The sequence below is a fragment of the Onychostoma macrolepis genome, chromosome 07, assembly GCF_012432095.1.
Source record: "Onychostoma macrolepis isolate SWU-2019 chromosome 07, ASM1243209v1, whole genome shotgun sequence".
Taxonomy (NCBI): Eukaryota; Metazoa; Chordata; class Actinopteri; order Cypriniformes; family Cyprinidae; genus Onychostoma; species Onychostoma macrolepis.
The window spans coordinates 31,670,566-31,682,688 of NC_081161.1; the positions used below are offsets into that span (position 1 = coordinate 31,670,566).

The 12,123-nt window shown below is 37.7% G+C and overlaps 1 protein-coding gene across 1 annotated transcript in view; it reads right to left on the reverse strand.

The window, feature by feature from the left end:
* Window positions 1–7,453: 7,453 nt before the first annotated feature.
* Window positions 7,454–12,123, reverse strand: part of ccdc102a (coiled-coil domain containing 102A) — a 75,752-nt gene continuing 71,082 nt past the window's right edge. The window contains exon 9 of the mRNA XM_058782946.1: window positions 7,454–9,067. Within this exon, the coding sequence (XP_058638929.1) occupies window positions 8,926–9,067 (142 nt within the window). The 3' untranslated portion in view covers window positions 7,454–8,925. The remainder of the gene's footprint in view (window positions 9,068–12,123) is intronic.

Consider the following 12,123-nt stretch of genomic DNA (forward strand, 5'->3'; position numbering starts at 1 on the left):
TTCTGTCTGTGTTTCCATCTGTATCAGCTGTTTTCAATTACAATATCAAGGTCACGATGCATCTTCATGCACCAAGAGGTTAGATTTCATTACAGCTGCAGAGAGCTGTGATTGTATTCCATTAGACTCCATTACCTTGCACAGGTTACAGAATTCCTAATGAACCAATAAAGCTGTCATTAATGCTGTGAGGTGGGGAGCGGGAGAGGTAACACTCATCTTCTGTCGCTTCAATATTGAATGCGATACCGTGCCAAGCTCCACACGGGCTGTAATGACCAGGTGTCAGGTGACACGGCCCGCAATTATCACCATGGAGATCAGACAACTGGTTTTGCAGACAGGGAAAATTTAGAAACACACCTATTAGGTGTCTTCGTTTTACTGTCATTCTGAAATAATCTCAGCAGTGTGGTTGCCATGGTTAACTCATTAGCAGCCCCGGTGAGTGGATGAGGTCCATTGAAGAGAGTTGTGTTCTTACGGCTGTTTACAATTCCCTACAGTCTGATTGGTATCTCCACATGATATGCTACTGAAAGCATGCATGATCATTACTGGAAGTGAGTGCTTCCGCTCATCATGGAGACTGAAACATATTGGATGCAGCTTGCATGCGTGATGCAAATGTCAGCCATATTTATTAAAAAGCACACCGAACACCATGAGCCAAACCCCCAGACATCTAAGTGACAGAACCTATCATTTCAAACATCCTCGCTCAGGTTATGCTAGGCTCAAAACATCAAGAAACCTGTGCTATATACAAGTGCCTGAGGACTTGTAGAGAGCTTAAGGGCTTAGAGGCACAGAAGATGGCTTCAGGTCCTCTCAGCCAGAACAGTGTTTCAACACAAACTCCTGCTGTTGACAAAAATGGCATTTGACATGAAACAAGAACCAGCGTTTATTTTATTTTATTTATTTATTTATTTGTCCCACCTGAAGGTAGCTTGCTTGTGGGTAGGCTACAGAAGAAACCTTTTGGCACACATTATACTGTTATACTAGTTCTTATCTAGCACAACTACTGTGCAGTCAGATCTGGTTTGTACAGAATAGAGGACATTTATGCTAATGTGTCTTGATTTAAGCCCAGCATTAAGAAATATTAAAGGGCACATATTATGCCCCTTTACAAGATGTAATATAAGTCTCAGGTGTCCCCAGAATGTGTCTGTGAAGTTTCAGCTCAAAATACCCCATAGATCATTTATTATAACATTTTGAAAAATATATACAGTATATATATTTTTTTTAAAACATGTTGTTTTCATTCATGTATCTTTAAATGCGAACGAGCTGCTGTTCCCCCCTCCTTTTTCAGAACAGGCTTCTGCCTCGGATACTCCGCCAAAACAAAACATCTGTTTGGTTTTGATTATCATGTCTTATTTGCATGCGTTTTAAAGCCATATCAGTTTAAACTTTTGATATATGGTTTTCTGAGCACACATATCCGAAGCACGTGCACAGAAATCGGCTGTCACACAGCATGTGAGTATTAAACTAAGTTCTCTTTCATGTCTTATTGCGCTTAAACTATCAAATACACACAAGGTTATTTCAAAAACAGATATAAACACAGCTGGTTATGTCTGTGAAGGTAAACAGCTGGGAAAGAAACCCCATGTTTATATTAGGTCTGTGTGACATCACTTTGTACAGATTCTGCGAACAGCTTGTTCTGAGACACTGCTTATGATTTATGGGGATTAAAAAAAAGAAGTGGAAAGATTTTTATCATTATAGGGTGGTTGTGTACAAACACTGCCAATACACATTTGTGTTCAAACACCACGTGAAAGTGTATTTTGCATATTAGGTGCCCTTTAAGTTTGTGACCAGGCATTTATCTGGATGTTTTTGTCTATACAGTATATGTCATCGATATAATGTTTTTTTGGCAAAAAAAAAATTAAAATAAAAAAATCTAAGTCTCAAAGCTTAGCTCAGGATGACTTAGGGACTCAATATCACAAAAACATGTACTTAGACTTTTAGGCAAAATTTTCAGCTATTATTATTGAATTTCTGTAAATATATTTACATAAAAAATAACAAGAGAGAGATGCATATCAGTTATATCAAGGAATAATAATGCTACTTATCTTAACAATACACACATTCCTGTTCTAAAGTTTGGGGATCTGTTAATGTTTTTTAAAAAATTGTTAATGCTCACCAAGAACTGAACATTGTGAAACAGCATTGTGAAATCTTTGTAACATTATAAATGTCTTTATGTTAACTTTTAATCAATTTAATGCAATTTAAAGCATCCATGTTAAATAAAAATATTAATAAAGTATACACAAATTTACTAAAGTATATATTTGAAGGCTTTTGTATTTGAGAAGCATATGTAAAGATAAATACATATATATTATACAGAATTCATGCATTAACCATTAACACACATTTCCTATGGTTTGCCTAAAGCAACGATGTGTGGCATGGCAAATCTGTGGCTTGGCCAGATAACTTCAGCAAACAAGGTAAGGATTATTAGCATCCTGCCCATTATCTCTCATGATTGCTTGTGTAGCTGTAATAGAATAACAGATACACCACAGATACCTGAGAACAGCCATTATATAAAACAAGCAAAACAAGCGTTAGATACACTCTGCCCACACCAACCAGCCTCCAGAGACATGCATTCTGAAATGACAGCTGACCGTGAGATGAATATCAAAAGACTTTCTGCTTTACAAACAAGTGATATTTGAGAATCTGTTATCTAATTCGCTCTTTCTCCCACAGACGTGGTGCTATGCTATCTCTTAACTCTCACGGCGTGCTGGGGAGAGATATGGAGGAAATAGTGTCTGCACCGGTGGAAGCTTACAAAGTGCCTCTCTGTTGTCAAATGTCTTCGCTCGGAAAGACAGCTCTGCGATAGTTAAGGGAGAGAAGGGAATTTAAATAAGAGATGGGGGACAAAATTTCTGTTGTCTGAGAAACAACTGTTTATTTTCTATTTCTCCGGCCTGTCAAGGTTGGCATCAGGTGCGTCATTTGAAGTTGACAGCACAGTGAAGGGTTTGCACACTCACTGTTGGAGTTATGATGGAGATTCCAGCTGATGAGCCTGTCATGTTCACTTGTTTCAGCTTGTCTCTCTCAGCACAGGGACAGACACGATAAAGAAATATTATTCGTTCATCGAAAAAGGAACAGACTATCTTTCCCAAAATAAAATGAGTGATGGAACGATAATTGCAATCCTGAAGGACTGCACAAAACAGTTTAAAGCTGTTTGGACTCAACTGCCTAATATGGAGGACAAGAGTTTAATTACTAGCTTTAATCTTCTTGGCTTGTAAGCAATTCGGCAATCTGAATTTGCTTTTTCTCATTAGCATCCTAGAACAATAGCAGCACTCTGAGCTTGTATTCACCTAGCATCGGTAATTAAGAGCAGTTCCTTTTAATTGGAAAAATTAATCCATTTTTTAATCAAACTGATGGAATCGCAGCTTTTTGTGCCCATGTCCAATGGGTTAATTTTGTCGATCTTTTGCACATGCTAAATTAGTTCTTAGATTAAAAACAGAACAACACCATGTTTTCTCCCCTCTAACCGGTGTTGACCAGTGTTGAGAAGAAAAACAAACAGTATATATCTATAAATGAAAAAAAAATTTAAATTAAAAATTTAACTGATTATTAAATACATTTTTATAAATTAAAAAAAATTATCATTTAGTACAAAAGAAATTAGGGGTTTTGAATTTATGATCTCCGTGTCAAATTTGAACAGGGGCAGTTATAGTAAATACGATAAAAGCACCCTAGCCAAGTCAAAATACAGTTTATAGTTCATGGACTTGAATAGGTTGATCATTGTTTTGTTCAAATATTTATTTACTTGAACTGTCTGAATTAACTGCTCACTTGAATGAATCATACTTTCCAATACATAGAGGGAAAAGTCCAAACTGATGCTCTGAATGAATCAGACTTTCCAATGCTACATGAAAGAAAAGGCCATCCGAATGACTTTCCAGCACAATATGTGAGGGAGAGGCTTGGGGTTGGGGTGTTAAAGAAGAGAGTGAGAACTTACCTTGAAATCAGATGAACCTATGCTACTGACAAACAGGCAGTAGTTACTGTCAAAATCGAATAAAAGTATATAATAGCGGCACGATCATTTACTGGGTTGTACAAATTGAAATATGATTTTTATTAGTAAAACATATTGTCTTCTAATTTGACAATTTAATTGAAGTTAATAATTGTTGACTATTAGGTCACACTGCATAGACTTTTAGGTTGCTGTCTCTTTAAGTCCACTGACTTTTAAACACAGATGGCTTTAATATATTCAAGGCCCTGATATGTAACCTTTACTATGTAAACACTCTTACACCTTCATGAAATGATCCTGTGAATGAGTCATGGGTGTGAGTGAGCATGCTGCCTTCACTACAACATCTGGATTTCACCATAGGTGTGCAGTCTCAGTGGAGATGACACCAGCTAATATAAGGACTGTCACGAAAAGGACAAATGGTGACATTTAAAAACTTTCTGTGGGTGGTAAATTTGCATGCATCTTAAAGGCATAACACATTTTTTAAGGTCTAATTTGTCATTTTCACAGTTTGCTCAGGTGCCAGGGGGTCTTTGCTTTATTCAAATAAAAATACAGTCCTTAGCTCTGGAGAAAAAGTACTGGATATTCAAGTAAGTCAGAGTATTTGTAAATATGCTGTTATTTTGCAAGCATATGTTCAGCAATGCCACATAAAGTCAACCCAGGAGACCAGAATAAATTGGAAATCGGAGGATTGTTAAGAGTGTTGCAACTTTAAATGCAAATTAAAACTTTAAAAGTTTATTTCTAAATCAGAACGCACTGAACGTTTAACATAATATGGCTCATATTGTTAGAAGCTTAAATTACCATTCATTTTCTCCTCAACACACATTGTTCTCAGCCACACACAGAGATATCCTTTTGCTTGACATTTTCTACTGAGATGACATAAGAGCAAATGTGACTGTAAATAGATTTTTTCAGCATCTGGAATTCCAGTATTCACATTTAAAGGGACAGTTCACCCAAAAATGATCATTTATTCACCATTTGGGCTTCTTGTATCGTCCCAAACTTGTACAAATTTCTTCTGCAGGACCCAAAGAAGATATTTTGTTTAATGTTGATAACCTTAACAACATTTTTGGTTATCACTGACTTCCTTGACTGTATGGACTGAGACATTTCTCAATAAGGCATACAGGGTTCGAAGAACATGAGGTTGAGTAAATGGTGAAAAAAAATGTTTTGGACATTGTGTTAGTCTGTAGTATGTCTCCTCTCTAGCCGTTACTATAGTCATGAAAGATACCTCAGAAAGTACAGTTGTTGAGGAGAGGAGTGGTATTACTTTTCAGACTTGCAATTTTCACCTGGCGAGCAATACCACAAACAGGCAAAAAAAAAAATCTCATATAGACTCATAATGTAGGAGATGAATATCATAGACACAAGGGGTGGGACTTGTGTCAATAAGGAGCCACCTAGCAACTGCATAAACCCTCGGAATACCTTAGCAACCACATAGCAATAAACTAGCAACCACCTCAGCAATGCAGTAGTGAGTATCCCAAGCAACACTCACATTTTCTTCAGAAAAGCTGCATTAAAATACACAGATTAAGATTTAAATTTTCTTAATTCTGGTAATTGCATAAAAGAAGTATGACCAAATATTACACGGAGGAGGGCAGAGCTAGACAAAGACAGTTTATGTACATGCTGTATTTCATTACATTCAGCACAGTTCCCTCCACAGCCTGCTGACAGACTATACTAAGTGTCAATGTGGTAAAGCAGTACTATAAGCGTGTTCTAGACACTCGCTGGGGAAACCTTGTTCATCTCTATATAGATATTACCATACCGTTCTCATGCACACATTTGAGCTGTCACACTCAAGGTCTCCAGATGTCAATATTGAATTCCGCTTCCACAGAAGTGCTTATTTCTCGACAGGTTTGAGATGTGGATAATTGGAGGCCGTTAAAGGGACCAAGAAAGAGTGAGGATGTTATTTTAGTCTTTGCCTGCTTCAGATTATGACTTGCTACATTAACCATAAGCGCAGGTAGAACTGAGGACACACTACATTAGGTAGCAAAAAAGTTAACACCTCGTCTCTTCTCCTTCAGTGGCATGGAAAGACTCCGTCAGCATCTGTCATACATGGGTGGAGGAGACAGAGAGGTACTGGAGATGAGCTTAAGTGAAGATTTTAGAAGTTAAACAAGGTAAGAAAAGGGAAAATAGGGAATAAAATATATTAAGAGATACATCATGTTGGCCATTGGATAGTAAAGCTGCACTATCATCATTATAATGGCCCAGGAAGTTCCTCAAAGCCTCAGTAATAGCCAAAATATCCATTGAAGCAGAACAAAACCTGATGCAGTTTAAACGTATATTTAAACACACAAAATAATAGGTCTCTAGGGACTTTAGTTTCTGGCATGTAATGCTTCGGTGCACTAGCACATTGACCTTCCGACTGCATCTGCAAAGAGCAGTTTGTAAATGTCTTCTGCAAAGTAAAAATAATTTAGTTTGGAGTCTGCTCAGCTATGCAATCACTTTCTCCTGAATAAACCATTTAAAAAACGAAACGAAACTGGTGTGTAGTTGGACTGAAGGATCTGAATCCTCTCAACAATAACCAGTTAATCTTAGCATGCAACGCATTACAAACCACTAAGAACACAGAGACATGTAAAGAAAGATATCTGTCCTGGGTCATCTTTGGTTGTCGAAGCGTGTCTGAAAGACCAATTCAAGCATAACACTGCCTGCATTGTAATTAATTATCATTGTGAACACGGCATACATACTCAAATCGTATGAGAAAGCTTTTAAGAGATTATTATTATGAAGATAATATGAAGACAGCGTCCCTAAAAAGGTGCAGTCAGCTGTGAGATTTTAGTTAAAGTCGGCATGAAACAAAATTGCAATCGTCTTTTCTTTAGTACTGTGAGGTGCATCTTAGTGAAGCGGCTTTTCAACCAAACAAATAAAAATAAATAAATAAAAAGTAGGCCAGGAGATGATTTTGTACATTTGGAATTGATTGGATTGTTTGCCAATTTCTAATCTTGTGAGCTTTTTTTGATGAATGATTACAAGGACACATTAATTTTTTAAAATTGGGCATAGATACATAATTCATAATAAATTGCAATATTCCATAAAAAGTAATTGTTCATTTTAAATTAATGGTGACTTTAAAGTGATAGTTCACTGAAAAATTGTTGTTCCAAACATGCATGCATGCATTCCTTCTTATGTGAAACACAAAACACATTTTGAATAATATCTCAATGTTTTTATGTCCATACATTGAACGATATTTTGGACCCCACTGACTTTGATTACATGTACAAACACATGATTCAAAATATCTTCTGAGATTTGTAGAACAAAAGGTAGTCACACAGGTTTGGGATGACATGAGGGTGAGTAAATGACATTTTTGTTTTATTTTTGGATGAACTATTCCTTTACGTCCTGCTTTTACACACAATCAAACTCAATGTAGATTAAATCACACACATTTGACACTAAATAACAGTCAGACAGCCAATATTTACTGTATATACACTTAACATTTATAGAGGTAAAATACAAACACAAACAAATACAAAAACTGTAATACAGGCCACTTAGGTAAAAAACAAACATCTGATAAATACTTTAATATGACCAGTACAAATGTCCCAGTTGAAGATGAGTCAGTATTGGTCCCCACTGCAGATGTAGACAGTATAATATTGCTTAAAAATCTGTTTAACAGAACATTTGTTAAATGCGCCAGTCCCTTTCAACGGGTTGAAATGCAAAAGGGGAAAGCAATTATTCTTGTATATATTTAATAAGAAACCAACCGACTACCCAACACAAACTACCCATGATCCCCCCTCCCTACTTCCTATATAAAACAAGACCTCCACTGCAAAGACAGAAACACATTTATCTGTTCACCAAGAAAAACTTTGGGACAATTAAAACAGGACTACTGTCAAAAAAACTAAGCAGTTGTCTGCCTCTTCAGTAACAACACAGCAGAAACAAAATGTTCCCCAGACACAGGAAACATAATCATCATGTTCTGAATGGGTTGTTTTGAATATTGATGTGAGAGTTGGCGTTAAGGGATGGGGGTGTGTGGGAGGGCTGACAAAAGATTAAATAAGAAATCAAAATGAATGGGAAGAGCAAACGGGAACAATTGAAATGAAAGGGTGACAAGAAAAAATTATAATGCAGGTGATGAAAAAAAAAAAAAAAAGAGGAGGCAGGGAACACACGTAAACAGTACATGAAGCAGAAACACAGAGGTACTGTATGGACGCATGGGTGCTTTTGTAGGTCAGATAAGAGATGGGAATGTAATGTGATGAGTCCAGACCTTGTCAATTTATTTCCAGGGCATCACTGTTTAAAAACATGAACAAGTTACAATTGGCTTTTTTCAGGCTTGGATCTGTGCCATGTGCATTCTATGAGCATCAAAGGGGCTTTTTAGTGCTTGCATGACCCTCAAAAGTCATAGGTTTCCAACAACTGGGTCTGACAATGGTCTATGAACCATGTGTATCTTTATATTGATCATCTATGTGCCATCTTGGACTATAAACCAGCAATATATTGATGGAGACACAAGCAGATTTTAGTTTAAAGCACTGTATTGGCCCTGGCACACACTTTTCAAGCTGTTGAAAACGGACTACTGAAAAATCGTTGTGTTTATCTGTCTGCTGAGGGTTGTGAAGTGTCTGTCCTCTTCTGGATTCAGCTGAGAGATGAAATGAAGGGGAAGGTGAAATGCTCGGGTGCAATCTTTAAGTCTTTCGTACATTCCCAGGTCTGACGCGAACACTTTAGGGGATCTGGAGCTGCAGTTCTTCTTCCTCATCTTCATCTGGGTCGCTAGGGGGGGCTTCTGCGTCCTCAGGCACAAAACGCGATGAAGCTGATGTCCTCATCTTGCCAAAGAGGCCAGGATTCTGCTGACGCCTTAGCCTTACCCCAAAAAATAAACAAATAAATAATAAGGAAATAAAGGGAAAAGGAAAAAGAGAAAGAATGAGAAACCAGGTGTATCAATCACAGTGCAATCAAAAAGTATATACACGTGGACCTAAGCCACACTTAATGTAAAATCAAGAACATACAAGTATTTTCATGTATACGTACATAGAATTCTCAAGCAAAACATTTCACAAAAAGTTGAATTTTTTAACAATGACAGAAGAAAGCCTGAGAGCATCATTTGTCACTGTTGATTTCATATTAGATTATTTATTATAATACAGTTTATACATTTAAAATGCAGCTTAAGCCACTTTTTTTGACTGATTCTTGGTTATATCTATTAGAACAGAAACAAGAAATCAGAAACAAACAAACAGGAGTTCTGGGAATCAAAGTAACTGTACATCCTCCATTATTGCTGGCATGACAACCACTGACAAACAATATTAATACATGCTAATAGATAAATAAAATGCATCAGTTCAGCTTGCTGAGGTCAATGGCTGCATCAGAAAATAAACACTGGCAAAAGAGTTGCTCTCTTCATCTGTGCAAATGCAAAATGGCTCGGAATGAGTAACCAGTGGGAAGATGAATAGAATAAATCTTTGTTTTCACAATGATTCATAAGATATCTGAATATTTGAGAGTATTAAAACGGCAAACACAAACAGCTGGTCATCGGTACACACAGTTCTCAATGACAACACCCTTTCCGTTCCTTCGATTTTTTTCATGCCCATCCTTTTTCTTTCAGTCTCTCTCATTCTGCTTTGTGTTTCTATTCTTTTCAGGTACTGCAGTTGTACGTTTGTGATGTAATTGTAAGGAAATAATGGCCTTGTTGCGTGTCAGTAAAACATTTCCTGGCTATTCAAGTGCTGGCAGCGTAAATAGGCAAGGTAAAACAATCACAACAACAAAAACTACAGAAAAAGAAGAGGTTGATGCTAGAAAAGAAGGGAGAGAAAGACCCCTCCTCTTGTCTTTGAACAGCTGATGACTCACTGTATTATTAGTGTTAGCATAACTGAACAGATGAAAAGCTTCTTGCCTCTCAGGGGCAAATAAGTGCATATAAGGGCCCAGGATCCTCCGCAGAAGAGGGACCTACTGTCAGGAAACACTAAACACTGCTAAATTACACATTACACTGTTTTGACCACAGTGCCTCACTCACAGAGGCTAAAAGCTTTTTGAGTCCAAAGCTTAAAAAGGCTGCAATTTACACTAGAAATCATAAATACAGAGACAATAAATAGTGAAACAAAAAAGGTTTTGTGATTTTTGAGCCCACACACTGACTCATGTCTTCAGGCTTTATCTGACAGTCCATGAATATTTTAGCATTTTAGAATTGGGCTGAGACAAACAACATGGAGATAATTATATAAAATGCAAAATTTAAATATACATATTTTTCTGTAATTTTTTATTATTGTGTTTTTTTAAAGCTCATTGATAGAGATGAAAATGTCATGTGACTAATCACTCTGGATATATACAGTGAGGAAAATAAGTATTTGAACACCCTGCTATTTTGCAAGTTCTCCCACTTAGAAATCATGGAGGGGTTTGAAATTGTCATCGTAGGTGCATGTCCACTGTGAGAGACATAATCTAAAAAAAAAAATCCAGAAATCACAATGTATGATTTTTTAACTATTTATTTGTATGATACAGCTGCAAATAAGTATTTGAACACCTGAGAAAATCAATGTTAATATTTGGTACAGTAGCCTTTGTTTGCAATTACAGAGGTCAAACGTTTCCTGTAGTTTTTCACCAGGTTTGCACACACTGCAGGAGGGATTTTGGCCCACCTCCACACAGATCTTCTCTAGATCAGTCAGGTTTCTGGCTTTGAGCTCCTCCAAAGATTCTCTATTGGGTTTAGGTCTGAGACTGGCTAGGCCACGCCAGAACCTTGATATGCTTCTTACAGAGCCACTCCTTGGTTATCCTGGCTGTGTGCTTCGGTCATTGTCATGTTGGAAGACCCAGCCTCGACCCATCTTCAATGCTCTAACTGAGGGAAGGAGGTTGTTCCCCAAAATCTCGCAATACATGGCCCCGGTCATCCTCTCCTTAATACAGTGCAGTCGCCTGTCCCATGTGCAGAAAAACACCCCAAAGCATGATGCTACCACCCCATGCTTCACAGTAGGGATGGTGTTCTTGGGATGGTACTCATCATTCTTCTTCCTCCAAACACGTTTAGTGGAATTATGACCAAAAGTTCTATTTTGGTCTCATCTGACCACATGACTTTCTCCCATGACTCCTCTGGATCATCCAAATGGTCATTGGCAAACTTAAGTCGGGCCTGGACATGTGCTGGTTTAAGCAGGGGAACCTTCCGTGCCATGCATGATTTCAAACCATGACGCCTTAGTGTATTACCAACAGTAACCTTGGAAACGGTGGTCCCAGCTCTTTTCAGGTCATTGACCAGCTCCTCCCGTGTAGTTCTGGGCTGATTTCTCACCTTTCTTAGGATCATTGAGACCCCACGAGGTGAGATCTTGCATGGAGCCCCAGTCCGAGGGAGATTGACAGTCATGTTTAGCTTCTTCCATTTTCTAATGATTGCTCCAACAGTGGACCTTTTTCACCAAGCTGCTTGGCAATTTCCCGTAGCCCTTTCCAGCCTTGTGGAGGTGTACAATTTTGTCTCTAGTGTCTTTGGACAGCTCTTTGGTCTTGGCCATGTTAGTAGTTGGATTCTTACTGATTGTATGGGGTGGACAGGTGTCTTTATGCAGCTAACGACCTCAAACAGGTGCATCTAATTTAGGATAATAAATGGAGTGGAGGTGGACATTTTAAAGGCAGACTAACAGGTCTTTGAGGGTCAGAATTCTAGCTGATAGACAGGTGTTCAAATACTTATTTGCAGCTGTATCATACAAATAAATAGTTAAAAATCATACATTGTGATTTCTGGATTTTTTTTAGATTATGTCTCTCACAGTGGACATGCACCTACGATGACAATTTCAGACCCTCCATGATTTCTAAGTGGGAGAACTTGCAAAATAGCA